At 40.8% G+C, this 17,375-nt stretch overlaps 1 protein-coding gene across 1 annotated transcript in view; it reads left to right on the top strand.

Moving 5' to 3' along the window:
* The first annotated feature begins 15,110 nt into the window (after nucleotides 1-15,110).
* Nucleotides 15,111-17,375, top strand: part of LOC126354840 (putative aldehyde dehydrogenase DhaS) — a 225,344-nt gene continuing 223,079 nt past the window's right edge. Inside the window, exon 1 of the mRNA XM_050004816.1 lies at nucleotides 15,111-15,584. Within this exon, the coding sequence (XP_049860773.1) occupies nucleotides 15,495-15,584 (90 nt within the window). The 5' untranslated portion in view covers nucleotides 15,111-15,494. The remainder of the gene's footprint in view (nucleotides 15,585-17,375) is intronic.

Genomic DNA, 17,375 nt, shown 5'->3' with positions numbered 1-17,375 from the left:
CAAGAGCTCCTTTTTCGAAGAATGTGTATCATAAAATAATTATTTAATAGATCTGTCGACAGAAAGTGTTCACATTAGCAAATGCATTTAATTTTATTTTATAAAACCAATGCTGCAACACAGCTGGAAACCAGATATCAAATGAAATAATCAACTATGAAAGGCAAAGCATAAAAAATATCATCCAATAGTCAAGTGACATTTCATAAGTTAGTACAAATACTCTCAACTCTCGTAGAAAGACGCTTGTCATTATCAGGTGTGCAGAAGTAAATAAGTATCTTTTTCAAGTAATGGGCGTATCGTTTTTGCTATGCTTTCTACGAAGGAATGTCAATAGCGAGGATAATGGCCTCCCTTTTTTTTTCTTGTGCCTCTGAAAGGCACACACTAATTGCTTGTTTCCTGGTGGCTGTCGCCCAGCTGGGCGCCCACGACGCATTACGTCAGGTGGTCATTTAACTTCCTTACCGAAATATTTACGACACCAGTTTCCGCTACAGTGGCAGTCTCATATAAAAATATTTCACAGGTCAAGAATTTGCGTTACAAATCTGTAGAAACAAAATCCTATAAATATAACAGTGTCCAAAAAATTTTCGTCAGCATTGTAATACATTCACGCATTTACATACATTTCATAACTCTTAAAGTACGATTCTTGGTTTCCAACAACCTTTTTCACAAATCAGAGTCCCAAACCACTACTTATTATTCCTTACCTTATTCGTCGACACTTCTTCAATATTTCATCATAACAGATGCATAGCATAATCAAATAAATCGTGTAGCACCAGCTTATTGATCATAAACATACCGCAACAGCGTAATACACATCGTCATCATAACATCATAAAACCTCAGCCAAATCTCAAAATCGTCATAGCTTCTTCCAATAATTTCAAAACCTTAATAGTCATTATTTATTTATATATCAGTTCATGACATCAATTCTTACAAATTTCAAAACTCCACCATCTCTCTACCCACGTCCACCACTGCTGGTGGCTCACCTCCAACTGCGCAACGCTACGCGCTGTTAGCATCCAGCTGCCACTGCCCAACACTACAACGGCAGACAACAATGCAAACCAGCCACAGACTGCACACGGCACAGCCAGTGATTTTCATACAGAGCGCTACGTGGCGGCGGAGTTACCAATAAAAAAATCTAAACAGCCTACTTAGACTTTAAATAAGTGTCTGCAGGATGATCTTGGATGAGCTTCAGCAATTATTCTGATTACACGCTTTTGTGCACTGAACACTCTTTTACTCAATGATGAGTTACCCCAGAACATGATGCCATACGAAAGCAGAGAATGAAAATAGGTAAGCTAATTTACTCAGATGTATATCGCCAAAATTTGCAATGACCCTAATTTCATAAGTAGCTGAACTCAAACGTTTCAGCAGACCCTCAGTGTGTTTCTTCCAGTTCAACCCCTCATCAATGTATACGCCTAGAAACTTTGAATATTCTACCTTAGCTACTGATTTCTGATCGAAGTCTATATTTATTAATGATGTCATTCCATTTACTGTGTGGAACTGAATATACTGTGTTTTGTCAAAGTTTAATGAGAGCCCATTTGCAGAGAACCACTTAATGATTTTCTGAAAAACATCATTTACAATTTCACCAATTAATTCTTGTCTGTCGGGTGTGATAGCTATACTTGTATCATTGGCAACAATACCAGCTTTGCATCTTCTTCAATATATAATGGCAAGTCATTAATATATATTAAGAACAGCAGAGGACCCAAGACCGAACCTTGCGGCACCACATTCTTGATTGTTCCCCAGTTTGAGAAATCACCAGTTTTTTTGCATATTACGTGAACTGCTTATTTCAACTTTCTGCACACTTCTAGTTAGGTATGATTTAAACCATTTGAGCACTGTCCCATTTATACCACACTACTTGAGCTTATCTAGAAGTATTCCATGATTTACACAATCAAAAGCCGTGGGTAGATCACAAAAAATCCCAATGTGTGACTTCCAGTTACTAAGAGCATTTAATATTTTCCGTTGAAAAACCCTTATGGAAACCAAACTGACATTTTGTTAAAACTTTATTTTTACAAAGGTGTGAAGCTACTCAACAATACATTACTTTTTCAAGAATTTTGGATAAGGCAGTCAGAAGAGAGATTGGGCAGTAGTTGTTGACATCAGACGTATCTCCTTTTTTATGCAGTGGTTTAACAATGGCATACTTCAGTCTATCTGGGAAAATACCCTGCTTCAGAGAGCTATTACATATGTGGCTAAGAATCACACTTATTTCTTGAGAACAAGCTTTTATTATCCTGCTGGAAATGCCATGAATTCCATGTGAGATTTTATTCTTGAGAGAGTTTATTATCTTTCTGATTTCAGAAGGAGAGGTGGGTGGAATTTCAATTGTATCGAATGGTGTGGGTAAGGCCTCTTCCATTAACTGCCTTGCTTCTTCTAATGAACATTTAGATCCTATTTTCTCTACAACATTTAAAAAATGATTATTCAAAATGTTTTCGACTTCCAGCTTGTTGTTTATCAAGTTTCCATTTGCTTTGATGGTGATGCTGTCATCCTGTACTCTTTGTTGTCCTGTCTCCCTTGTAACAATATCCCAAATTGTTTTTATTTTGTTATCAGGGGTATTAATCTCAGACATGATGCACATCCTTCTGGACTTTTTAATAATCTTTCTTAGTGTAGCACCGTAGTTTTTATAATATTTGGCTGTTTCTGGGTCATTACTCTTTCTTGTTGTTAGATACAGTTCCCTTTTGTGGTTACAAGATATTTTTATTCCTTTAGTAATCCAAGGTTTTTTGCATGGTTTCTTATAATTATATTTAAATACTTTCTTGGGGAAACAGTTTTCAAATTCTCTTACAAGTGTATCATGAAATAAGTTATATTTTAAATTAGCATTGGGTTCCTTGTACACCTCATCCCAGTCTAACTGCTGAAGATTTTTTCTGAAATTTCTAATTGTTGAGTCATTAATTGAATGCACAACTTTGGAGAGTAGTTGTGAATTAATGAATGGAGCTATGTTATATACTGTAACTAGCTGAGCATCATGATCAGAAACCCCATTCTCAACAGGACAAGAATGTATGTTATTAAACCTATCTTGGTCTATAAAAGTGTTATTTATCAATGTGCTGCTGTCCTTTACTACCCGAGTAGGAAAATTAATGACAGATGTCAAATTGAAAGAACAGAGCAAGACTTCCAGGTCATTCTTCCTATTACACTCTTTCAGTGAATCAACATTGAAGTCCCCAAAAATAGTAATTTGCTTTCCTGAAGGGGACCTAAATACGGTTACAGTTATAAAAGAGCCGTCCTTTAGTATAAGTTGACAGGCACATGCTTCTATTTCTTGCTCTAGACAAAACTTTTTTATCTAAGCTTTCTACACAGTGATAACTTTTGACATACATGGCAACTCCTCCTCCCACATTATTCTCTCTACTCATATGTGCTTTTAGTTTATAACCACTGATATTTACCTTTTCCATATCAGACACAATGTGATGCTCAGACAGGCATAGTACATCTATTATATTATCAAATTCAATGTCATCTAAACAAACCAGGAGCTCATCTACACTCCTGGAAATTGAAATAAGAACACCGTGAATTCATTGTCCCAGGAAGGGGAAACTTGATTGACACATTCCTGGGGTCAGATTCATCACATGATCACACTGACAGAACCACATGCACATAGACACAGGCAACAGAGCATGCACAATGTCGGCACTAGTACAGTGTATATCCACCTTTCGCAGCAATGCAGGCTGCTATTCTCCAATGGAGACGATCGTAGAGATGCTGGATGTAGTCCTGTGGAACGGCTTGCCATGCCATTTCCACCTGGCGCCTCAGTTGGACCAGCGTTCGTGCTGAACGTGCAGACCGCGTCAGACGACGCTTCATCCAGTCCCAAACATGCTCAATGGGGGACAGATCCGGAGATCTTGCTGGCCAGGGTAGTTGACTTACACCTTCTAGAGCACGTTGGGTGGCACGGGATACATGCGGACGTGCATTGTCCTGTTGGAACAGCAAGTTACCTTGCCGGTCTAGGAATGGTAGAACGATGGGTTCGATCACGGTTTGGATGTACCGTGCACTATTCAGTGTCCCCTCGACGATCACCAGAGGTGTACGGCCAGTGTAGGAGATCGCTCCCCACACCATGATGCCGGGTGTTGGCCCTGTGTGCCTCGGTCGTATGCAGTCCTGATTGTGGCGCTCACCTGCACGGCGCCAAACACGCATACGACCATCATTGGCACCAAGGCAGAAGCGACTCTCATCGCTGAAGACGACACGTCTCCATTCGTCCCTCCATTCACGCCTGTCGCGACACCACTGGAGGCGTGCTGCACGATGTTGGGGCGTGAGCGGAAGACGGCCTAACGGTGTGCGGGACCGTAGCCCAGCTTCATGGAGACGGTTGCGAATGGTCCTCGCCGATACCCCAGGAGCAACAGTGTCCCTAATTTGCTGGGAAGTGGCGGTGCGGTCCCCTACGGCACTGCGTAGGATCCTACGGTCTTGGCGTGCATCCGTGCATCGCTGCGGTCCGGTCCCAGGTCGACGGGCACGTGCACCTTTCGCCGACCACTGGCGACAACATCGATGTAGTGTGGAGACCTCACGCCCCACGTGTTGAGCAATTCGGCGGTACGTCCACCCGGCCTTCCGCATGCCCACTATACGCCCTCGCTCAAAGTCCGTCAACTGCACATACGGTTCACGTCCACGTTGTCGCGGCATGCTACCAGTGTTAAAGACTGCGATGGAGCTCCGTATGCCACGGCAAACTGGCTGACACTGACGGCGGCGGTGCACAAATGCTGCGCAGCTAGCGCCATTCGACGGCCAACACCGCGGTTCCTGGTGTGTCCGCTGTGTCATGCGTGTGATCATTGCTTGTACAGCCCTCTCGCAGTGTCCGGAGCAAGTATGGTGGGTCTGACACACCGGTGTCAATGTGTTCTTTTTTCCATTTCCAGGAGTGTACTTTATTCTTCAATCCTGGAATATTTTGGTGAAAAATGGTAACATTATTTTTTACTTTACTTTTGTGAGAATCTACTTTTTTCTTTAATCCACCAATATTTTGGTTAAATATGATAACATTATTATTTACTTTCCTGCTGTGAGAATTTTGTGAGTTTTGTACCACTTTAGCACCTGCCTCCCTGAACTTCTCAATGGACACTGATATTAGTCTAAAAAAGAGTTACATCCATGAGTACTAGTGTCCCCCTTATGGATTTCGCTAACAACCCTGCCAGTTTACCCTTCCCTTTCCTATTGAGATGTAGGCCATGCCTTGTGAAATCCCCCCTATCAATAGCCTTGACAAGAAACCAATCCAATGTCTGACAGAGTGGCCTCCCTACGCAACTGATCCAACTCCATATTTACCATCATGCAGAGCGGCTCAGCTGGGGCTGATCTTGCCGCACGAAAGCAGGCACCAGCCCAACATTGGTATGGGTCGTTGCCGAGGCTATTTTCACCAAGTCACACTGAATGCTGTAGCCCTGATCCCTATCAATACTGTTTCCCACTCCACCCACTATCATCACATGATCCTGCTTTGTGAATCCCTTGCACAAGGAACATATATCCTCTACCACCTGGTTAAGACTTGCACTTGGCTTGAAAAAGCTTAGAGGTACATTCTGTGCTGGCAACGACGTCTGCGACGCTTTCGTGAGCCCAGGGCGACATAGGCGAGGAGGACACATCATCTCCTATCGTTACTCACTTTGAGGAGAAGTTCCTCTTGCCTGACAGTGTTTTGCTGGGAACGCCCCCCGCCTGTTGGGCCACATCAACGACCCGCTGCTGGAGACTGACCTGGTGGGGCCAGCGCCTCCTGGGGTGCTGTAGGTTGTAAAATTTGACCTTCAGGCTAATGTGTGTATGGCTTCACGCTACCAGCTCCCTGACTAAAATCCCACACGAAACTCTGTCTGCAAAATTATTTGCACTTAATGCAGTGCAGCACACTCTCATTGCTCACCCCTTTGCCATCCTAGCGGTTCTAGGCGCTTCAGTCCAGAACCACACTGCTGTTACAGTCACAGGTTCGAATCCTGCCTCGGGCATGGATGTCTGTGATGTCCTTAGGTTAGTTAGGTTTAAGTAGTTCTAAGTCTAGGGGACTGATGACCTCAGATGTTAAGTCCCATAAGTGCTTAGAGCCATTTGAACCATTTGTACCTTAGCCATCTCTCTTAGCACAGCACCGGGAACCATAAATTTTTTCACATCACTGCTGCTACTTGTCGTTGCTTACATTACATTAACAAAGTAACCTATGTCCTGGTACCCATGTAGTTATAGAGCTTGTGTGATGAAGGAACGCATGTGGGAAAATATGTGCAGCACCATTTAAAGGAACCATAGTACCTTTGAGCATGTGACCTTGTAAATTTAGTGTACATGAACTTCATGCTATAATTAGTGATGCTATGATAATAGTACTTGAAATATTGCAGCCTATGTAAATTACTTCAAAATATGTAAAAGTAATTATTATTAAAAAAACTTTCTGTAATATCTATATTTTTTTCTCTGGCGCCATGTTCTTGTTGCTCGCCAACTACTGAAGATTACATGGTTAAGCAAGATAAGAATATATGAAAACTGCACATTAAAAGGCAAGACAGGGGTCCCAACTGTGTAAGTTTTTTATTCATTTCGCTGAATGCTGAGTTGTCCACTCTGGTGTTTGACAACTACTTTGCGGAGAAGGCTCACTGTAAGGTTGTACAGTCTGTGCAGCGTGCTTGAATACAGCTCTGTAGTTGGCCTTCCCATCTTGTCAGGCGAGTCGTGTATCTGAAAATTTTGCAAGTGACATTAAAAACAGTGGAACTGTTGATACGTCGCATATCATTTTGGTCAAACTACAGTGCATGTGCACTTGCAGTTCCTGAACAATTTGCTTGGTTACGATTAATGTTGTGGGGAAGGTTTGTGCCTAAAGTGGTTAGTAAAGTGCCGATGTTGTTCATAGTCGCCACTATGTGGCTAATGGGCGACGCCACTTGAAGACAATACTACGTTCTATCCGCACCTAAGGTACTGGTGAGTTACACAAGCGAAGAAAGTGAGCAGAGCATGGCTGTTCTTGTAACAACGAGGCCATAGGTGCTCATTCCTCAAAGCCATTGCGTATCGCAACTAGGGTATATTTCTGTCATAGGGGCCATTACGTTATTGGTACCTCAACATTGACACGACCCAGAAATAACGAGTTTTGAGCGCCAGTTTCCCTCTGCTGTTTGCGTAAAGGGGTACAGAAGCAGCACGGTAACTCATTAACGTCATAATTCGGCACAGCAGCCTCCTCCAAAGCCTTCCACATATTTTTCCTTACCAGAGTCCCCGCTCCATTACCTGAACTCCTTACGTTAATGAATATTGTCAGTGGCAACTCTCCCAGTTAAAGTGAAGTGCTCAACCAACGTGTACAAACTTGTGCTGGTGAAAACAACTCGAACGATACCAAAGTAACATTTGAATACTAATTCACTTAACAAAATTCAGACAGAAAAAAGAGAAATCTTAATATTATTTTAATTATGGCGCTAAGATAAGGAAAAAACTGGAGCCTAACCTAATACTAGAATACCATTGGAACCAGTGACAAACCAGTTTGTACTCACATCGCAACTGCATGATCAAAAGAAAAGAACAAAAACTTTACCCTAATATATACAAGCAAAACTTGTTACTACTTATATGTCATTTGTCTGTGAGGACTAGCAGTGGACTTTAGTGGAAAGTTCACTAACTTTCGAATGAGGTCAATGGATTGTTTATTTCTGAGTACAGTTAGAGGGGCAATATGGGTTACATTGTGTGGGGTTTCATTCAACATGTACTGGAATTCTAGAGAAAGACATCCCAGGATGTGTCCTGCTTTGACCAATATGTCCTACACAGGTTCCCGAGCTCTTTCATGGGATGGTAGGAGGATACTCGTACTTATACAAGCTTTGCTCTGTGCCCTTGTAACATATCCTTTCAGAGGTTAGAGCGAAACTGTGGATCATTGTTTGATGTCATCTTACAGACATGTCTGACTTATGGCAGAATGTCTCTATTAAAGGCTTTTGATACGTAGAACCTGTTGCACTTTTCAAGGAAACTGAGTTAAGAAAGTTAGATGTTAGTTCCAAAAACACAAGTATGTGGCAGAATCCTCTTTTCGTCTATGGCATTAGTCCCATGAGACCAGTTCCAGCCATGTGTTCTAGCTTGTTCGGTATGACTGAGTAGAGAGGTGCCTGCATACTTGTTGTGGTATCTAGAATGAGATTTTCACTCTGCAGCGGAGTGTGCGCTGATATGAAACTTCCTGGCAGATTAAAACTGTGTGCCCGACCGAGACTCGAACTCGGGACCTTTGCCTTTCGCGGGCAAGTGCTCTACCAACTGAGCTACTGAAGCACTACTCACGCCCGGTACCCACAGCTTTACTTCTGCCAGTACCTCGTCTCCTACCTTCCAAACTTTACAGAAGCTCTCCTGCGAACCATGCAGAACTAGCACTCCTGAAAGAAAGGATATTGCGGAGACATGGCTTAGCCACAGCCTGGGGGTATGTTTAGATTTCTGGCAAGACTTGCATACCAATAGCACTTGTCTAACGTGTATTTCCACATTGTTGAAGTACATGAGGATCCTCAGCTTGATGAAGCACTTCCCGGCAATAATGTGTCTATGTGTCTATGGCTCAGATGTGTGTGCGAAATGACTCTCTCTCCATTACGTGTTCAGGAATGCACAATGTCCAAGCTGCATCGTCAATACACCCACGGTGAAATTATCTTTCCTGAGGAGGTAATGTTGTTTTATATTCATCTCCCATTTGTCCTTGTATTTTAGTTTGAGAGCGACCATTTTAGTATCCTTGTTCTGTTGATTGTGGATATCCTTCATGGTCACAGTCATGTCTCCTTTAAACGAGATTCCCTCCGTACAGTAGAGACTGAAATGTTGCTCCTTTAGGTCATAGTCACTGGTTACTGCTAAGCCTTTAGGAGAATGTGACAAGGCAGCCTTTGATGTGTACGCTTGTAGTTACTGCATCATGGTTGTCAGCGTTTTGTTGACGTAGTTCCTCATTAATCTTACTCGATTGAGCTTCAAGTTTTTCGTCTGCTGCTTTACGTTTGGCTAATTCTACTTCTCATTGCTGCTGTCGATTTTCGTCTGCCTCTTTACGTTCGATTAATTCTGCTTCCTGTCGCTGTTCTCGTTTTTCGTCTGTCGCTTTATGTTCAACTAATTCTGCTTCGTGTTGCAGTTCTCGTTTTTCGTCTAACTGCTTCATAAATGCAATGAAGTCATTACCCTCTGCGTCGCTTCACTCATTCGGCAAGGATGGCAAGTTGACCCTTGACTCCAGTGCACTGTAAGTATGGCACCTGCTTTGGGGATGGATCTGGGCAAAATCTTATGTGTTATTGTCAGTGACTGGATTTATGATTTGTGTCCAGTTATGATTATACACGAACTGTCATGTTGTTGGATGTGTTCACTTACGTTTGCAGAGTCTTGTGACGGTAAATGACCTTCAAGAGAAACTGTGATCTCATTACTCTGAGTCACATGGCTGTATGTTCCGAGAATGGATTCATAGTTGGCAGACTGGATAACACCTCAAACATAAATTCGATACTGCCGCTTACAGATTCTTCACCTCCTCTGTCGAGTCGCTACATGATGTCTGTTATAGTTGTTTGATTTCCCTGTCTGAGGAGTCTAGCACGGCCCTGTGTCAGCATTCAGAACTGGCTGGCATTACCAGGTGTGAGCACAGCATAGCATTTCGGACTGATTGTATTTCCTATGCAAATACGTTAAAGAACCGAACCGTGTACTCCCATACCCAATACAACTAGAATATTAACGACGCAACGTTGATGCAACGCCATTGTGCCACAGCATTTTTTCATTGACATGGTGCAGAAGCCACGAGAACAGAACTATTACTACAGAAGGTAATAATACATTTTGAAAAGTAAACACATCATATTAGGAAATTTGCACAAGCAGTTAAGGTACCAGTAATGCGGATCTTTGCTCAGCCAGTTATGAAAAACTATTGGTGTGCTAAGTGATGGAGTGTGAGAAAAAAAATCTATTTTAAAACACTGAAAAATGAACAAATCTTTTTGTATCAGAAGACTTCACGATACGTATTTAAAACGTGGGTGGCCATTTATGGGAAGTGACCACCGAGTTCTTTGGTACTGTGAGGTAATACACAAATGAACTATTTACTGAACTTGGTATTATATTATTAATTCCCTCAATGCGATTCTTATGTGCTTAATGACATCTGACTATGCAAGCCAGGTCTGTTGAATAATCGAATTGGAAGTAGTTACACATGTAAATTATTAACATAAAATTAACTTCCTACCTTGGTGGTAGGAAAGGGTTGGAGTGTCAATATATGTAGTCTGAAATATTAGAAAAAATAATCAGATTTATTCTATTTGACAGTTTACATAAATTAACAAATCGAATTAACGAGGTAATGCCTCTTGAATGAGGACAAATTATTATCTCAATAAAGAGAAAGGAGTATAACACAAATCTACAACTATAAAACTTAACAATGCATATTAGCACTTCCCCTAGACTGAATGAGAGTACATGATTCGAGGTCATTTTCTTTCCATCACAATCTATCTAATCACAGAACTAAATATGAGAATGAGCTGCAATGCTCAATGGGTCAATGGCCACCCGTTTAACTTGTATAAACTGCAAGGCTGATCGTGCTGTGGGTGGATCTCCATATATTACCTGCTCTGCTCTTCTGGTCAATGATGGGGTCCCCAGCTGGCTGTCCTTGTCATGCTATCATGCTGATCAGGTGTGATGTTGCTGCAACTACTATGCTGCATGTACAGGACATGATTCCATGATATTATCATGAGTTCTGGATAAGGGACACAACTGCTCTGCATCGCCCGGTAGGGAATATTGCGTCCTTACTGGACAGATGCTGAAGTGCGAGTGTTCTAATTTCTACCAAAATCTAATGCAGCTTGTGCTCCGCAGCTGCAGCTGTCCAGTCATAACATTTTAACAAATTTTTAACCAATGAGTGCTTCTCCCATCTGACTGTGGGTGTGCGGGAAACACTGCTTACATCACATCGACTTGGCCAATAGCAGTCGCCTCTGTGATACGCAGCTCGTCTGAAAAACTTTCCAGACGATTCCTTGGCGCTAGCATATAAACAGACACATTTCGCTCCTCTGACTCATGCTAAAAAAAGAAGTGGGTTATTTGTGGAGGTACATTCCTTGCATTCCTTGTTGGCAGTAGCGCTTGCGATGCTTTTGTGAGCCCAGGGCGACATGGGTGAGTGGAAACAGCGGCTCCCAGCATTATTCGCTTTGGGGAGAAGTTCTGCTTGCCTCACAGTGTTCGGCTGTAAACGTCGCCTGCCCATCGGGCAGCATCAAAGCCCTGCCACTGGAGACCAGCCTGGCGGAAACAACACCTCCTGTGGTACTGTAGGTTGTAAAATTCGACCTTTAGGCTAACATGTGGCAGGCTTCACGTCATCGGCTACCTGTGTAAAATCCCACACGAAATTCTGCCCACAAAGTATTTGCTCTTAATGCACTGTCCTAATTACTCAAAAAATGCAAAGTGGCCTTGCACTCCCAGTGCACAGCCCATATTGGATGCCACCTTGCATGTCTGTGCAAAAACAGACATAATGTCTGCAGGAATACCGCAATCACTTTTTTATGCAGTGTTACTTACAATCTGTCTTGATTGCAATTAAGACAGATTATGAGTAACATTGCATGTCTGTATTGACTGCCTCCGTTGTTTACTTCCTTGGTGATATTTGTTTTCGGGTCCTTAGGCTGAGGTCCAAGACATATTTCTCTACCTAAGGCTCCGTCTTCCAATGCTGGAGACATCATCAGATCCTATAACAGCTCCCAGAACACTTAAAATCTCAAAAAAGCTCAACAAACTGAGTTGTTCATATGTACCCAAGCATGATCTGCTGCTGACTATTTATGCGTGTTATCAAGCACTGGGATTTGAATATCACGAAATTCGTTTATTTGATGCTACAGTTTATCAAGGCCCAATCACCACTATGCTAGAATGTACAGATAGGTCACAGAAATTCAAAAGCACATAAACAACTTCAATAGAAAAAAAGACTAAAATTTAAAAAGTTATGAGTCTTTATTTGCAAATAAAGCAAACAGCGCCAACTCTTCCTTCTACAAGATCCATAACACGTTGGCCTAACTATGCAATTAAACAGTGGTCTGACGACGTCTCGAACATGGCGTGAATACGTCTGTTAATTCGGCTTGTTGACTTTTTTGAGATTGTAACTACTTTCTGAGTTGTTTATGGGCTCTGGTGATGTCTCCAGCTTTGGAAGACGAGACGTTAGGTACAGAAAAAGATCTCAGAGCGCAGTATAATGACCATGAAACAAAAATCATCCAGGACGCAAATACTGGCCATGGGAGCCTGTGTTGTATGCTGTGTTGTTTATTGTTATAGGCCATGAATTATGTAAACATCTCGTTGTTGCTCATTATAAGCCTTTTTTGATCAGTGTTTGATGTTCATTTATTACGATGTAACAGGGACAGTTAGTTTTCTTGTCAAAGTCACAATTTGGGCATCGTAAGGGTTCTTACACAGAGACATCTATTTACACTTACAATGAGAAGGTACTTAATTCATTAGATAATAAATTAGAGGCTACTGGCTGTTTCTATGACCTGTCAAAAGCCTTTGACTGTGTGGATCACAGCATTCTCTTAAGTAAATAAGAATATTATGGTTTCATAGGCAATGCTGCGAAATGGTTTTCGTCTTATTTAACTAACAGGAAACAAAGGGCATCGTTGCGAAATACCTGTGCAGTAAGCAGTCTGTCTTCATCTGACTGGGAATGGGTTACGTGTGGTGTCCCTCAAGGTTCCATCTTGGGTCCATTGCTTTTCCTTGTGTACATTAATAACATCTCTTCTGTTGCATTGCAGATGCTAAGTTTGTAGATGACACAAACCTTGAATTAAGTGGCAAGTCAAGTGCAGATTTAGAAATACATAGCTGCTAATCAAATTTTTATCAACATTAATAAATGGTTTCAAGCCAATTCACTGTCATTAAACTTAGGGAAGACCCATTATATGCAGTTCAGAACACTTAAGAGACTTCCTTCCAGCATGTGTACAATATATGAAGACATGCAGATCGGAGAGGTTGGTTGTGTTAAATTCCTGAGATTACAACTCGATAACAAATTCAGTTGGGAAGGGCATACCACAGAATTGCTTAGGCGCCTAAGCAAGTCTGTATTCGCAATGTGAATGATGTCTGTTGTAGGAGATAAAAATATAAAAAACTAGCATACATTGCTTACTTTCATCCTATTATGTCACATGGTATCATATTCTGGGACAACTCATCAAACCGAGAAAAGTTTTTAGCGAGCAAAAGCTTGTTATAAGAATCATTTTTGGTGTAAATTCAAGAACATCATGTAGAAACCTGTTCAAGAAACTTTTCCTTCTAACCATTGCCTCTCAGTATATTTATTCCGTAGTGAAATTTGTTGCAAGTAATATATCTCTGATTCCAACCAATAGCTCAATACATCGTATCAATACTAGGAATAAGAACAATCTACACAAAGACCTAAAATTAAGTACCTTGGTCCAAAAAGTGGTCTAATATTCAAGAACACACATTTTAAACAAATTGCAAGCCACCATTACAAACTTGGTTTTAAACAGAGTTTGAAAGACCTTTTGATAGGCAACTCCTTCTTCTCTATAGACGAACATCTTAACAGGGACTGTTAGAACAGCTTAAGCAAAAATGTCTGTTAGATTTCAGTTTTGACAGCACTTGGTCACAGCAGCAAGATTAGGTATTATGTATATGATAAATTTATTAAAAGTGCATGACAATGTTTCATTCTGTCGGCATATTAACTCTGTAAATATTAGCAGTTCCAGTTTACTGTAATGTAATCACCTATTTTGACAATCTCCTAACAGATTAGCAGGGTATAAAAGGGCTTTGTCGAGCACTCAGATCGGCCAACAGCCCGCCCGTATATCACAGTTGTTATTTTTTGCCAGCCCTCTCGATTAAACTTCTTTATTTGTTATATTACCTGTAGCACATCTTTTCGTCATATAACGCCGCATGTCTCCTTCCTCTGTGTTTCAGATAGGTGCAGTTGTCTTTAGTTTCTCTGCAAGGATTTTTAGCGCATGGTTTCTGGCATTCTTGTTGCAATGCTATTTGTCAGAAGTATTCCAAAAAACATTTGAAATCCTTATGGAGTTCGAAGAACTCCATAATGACTTGTGGTTTAATAGTAGTAGCGGCCACGGTGTTGCACATACGCGTGACTTTCTCGCGGTGATGCCTAAAGCACAACTGCCGAGCGTTATCTTATGATAGTAATGTAAACTGTCTGACACGGTCGAACGGTCGCTTGTCGCGACCATCAGACAAGGACCCAACAAGAGATCCTACGATTTTGCCTTGCCTGTGTTATTCTGAATTACGATGCGAACAGGCACTGCGACGACTACAGCCGTTACGAAATATATTCGCAGCTGTGAATATGAACAATCATTAGTTGTAGAAAGGAACAACGACAATGAAAATTTTTTGTAGGACCGGGACTCGAACCCAGATTTCCCGCTTAGTGTGGGCGGTCGCCTGATTATTTGGCTATCCGTGGACGACTCACGCCCAGACCCAAACTCCGATGTCTCGTCAACCATGCGTCTCCAGCCTGTACTCCTACATCCATTATTTATATTTCCGGGATTATACATACGTTAAAGTGCAGTACAATGATAATCCCTTCTTTTCTCGTTCTTTTTTTAAAATAAAAAATACACTTACGTCTGAATTGTGACGTCTTTCTCGAACATAGCAAATGCCTTTGCTTCTATTTGTTTGAAGCCTTACACCCAACTGTCGTCACGTGACCAGGGAGCCAAATATATTTTGACAAAAAACTGGTTTTGTAGGAGGCCGTGCTTCTGCCATAGCGTAGAAATACTCTGTGGATGGGTTCTTCGCATCTGCATGTTCACTCCAAAGTTATCCATGCGCTTGGGATCAACTTGTTAAAAGCAGTCATTTGATTATGAAAATGGAACGCAAAAATGTAGTGCTATACACAGCAAGATAGTTTAATTGGGTTTATAATTAACTCATTTTTTTCTTGCTAACAATTTTAGGTGGAATTGCGATAGTAAAAAACACGTTTTATGAGCGAAACATTATCAGTTCATATGGATATGCATCCTAGCATCTCCTATGCTGTAGCGCATAATCACATGAGATAAAAGTGTTGTTGTTAGTCTGTGGGCATCAGGAGACGGCGGCATCGAAACTAAAATATAGTGATGACAAGCAACCGAGGTACAAGCAATATCCCACATATTATGCAGACAATGGAATATGGTGAAATGCTCGACAAAGCAAATTTAGCTACGGTCAGTATATTAATTCTCGAACGAAATACGCTATGAAACACTTATTTTTTGCTTGGGGCACAGAGACGGTGTGAGTGCTCCGCCTTATTTATGGACTTAATAGAAATGAGAGCCCGGAAAAATGTTTCGTTACTCAGCGTTACTTATTTGAAAATCATGATTTTAAAAGTAGTGATTTTTTTTTGCCTAAAGTGGCAACTGCCATAGGTATTTATTGTGTGTTTTTGTAACTTCGCTTTATGTTTGACGAAGCAGTACAATAAAAGGATACATGTTCTTTTGGAATGATCTAAATGTTTTTCACTATATTGATAAGACCCATTGCACTGGACGTGCGACAGCACAAAAAAGAGCAAAGAAATTCAGAATGGAGTTTTTATTTGTTCATGAGCTGCGACTGCTGTCAAAGAGCAGATATACTGCCATACAAGAACATTCATGTAAAGCATTAAAATTTTGAATGTAACAACCATTCCTCTTACACGTCTTTATCCTCTAAACCTTGGGATTGTCGCTATCACCATATTATGCTGAATTTTAAATTTGGTTACTGTTTATTCTTTGCCTTGCTTCATGTCAACAATTCGTGGAATTTTGCCCCTTAACAGGACGTATGATACCCGTGGACCTCACACAATTATTGTTTGCTTACACAACTTTTGATTTGTTACAGTAATTACATTGTGGAAGTGTGATGGAAGAGTGAAATGGTGGAATGACATTTTCAGCACGTCGGTGGTACTTTGTGTCCAAGGAACCATATGCAATATATGTTGTCATCTTACGGCCTCACTGATCACTGTGCAATCGTTCCTTCTGTATTTGTCAATGATAAGAAGGACATTTGGTCTGCTGTGACAACTCCGTACAATTTTTTGTATAACACAGTTACGATAAATATTCTTATGTACTGTGGCTATCCGTAAAAAGTATGATACACATTAACTGTTTGAACAATTAAATGTCCATCTAAATTGTGCCACAGTTGTGTAATAATTTCTTTCCTTGTGGTACTGTCATTTTGAAATATACTCACAAGGTTATTACAGTATTAATGCATACTGAGTGCATGACGACCCAAGATTTCTAATGTTCTTTTGGCTTTTGTGATATCTGTTATTGTTATTGACATTTTTCCATTATTTTCTTCTGGTCACTGTGACTCTGCACTGTTACTCCATCGCCATGTTTCATACATCCCATCACTGAAGTAAAACATTCAGAAATGTGCGTATTTACCTTATCCAAATTCATTGTCAATTATCATTAAATGTTTATAAACCACTTGTGCTCTTGCAGACTAAATTTAACAAGGTACAATTAACAGGGAAGGTGCTACTTTGAAATGGGGGAAAAATCTGTGCTTCATTCATTGTATTAACTTGCTGTTCATTTATGTTTTTTTAGGCATTTTGTAAAATTGTACTGAATGAGTTAGCACAGTGGGTAAGATGCTGTATTTGTACTTGGCATGATGGCAGTTCAAATCCCCATCCAGCCATTTTTCTGTGATTTCTCTGATTTGCTTAAGGCAAAGGCATGTTCTTTCAAAAACAGAGCCCACTTCCTTTCCCATAATTTCCCAGTATGAGTCTGTGCTTTTTCTCTGATAATCTTGTCACTGATGGGATATTAAACCATTATCTTTCTTTCTTCCTTTCACATTTGTAGAATTGATAAAATATTATTTACCTCTAGGTTGGAATCAGTAAATCATGAGTACACATTTTAAAGAGGTGTTTTTTTTTAAACAGAGCAATATGTGTGGGCCAGGTAGGTTGACACATAATT

This window comes from Schistocerca gregaria, chromosome 3 (genome assembly GCF_023897955.1).
Source record: "Schistocerca gregaria isolate iqSchGreg1 chromosome 3, iqSchGreg1.2, whole genome shotgun sequence".
NCBI lineage: Eukaryota > Metazoa > Arthropoda > Insecta > Orthoptera > Acrididae > Schistocerca > Schistocerca gregaria.
The sequence above is the reverse complement of the archived record's forward strand: the minus strand, read 5'-3'. Positions and strand labels throughout refer to the sequence as shown.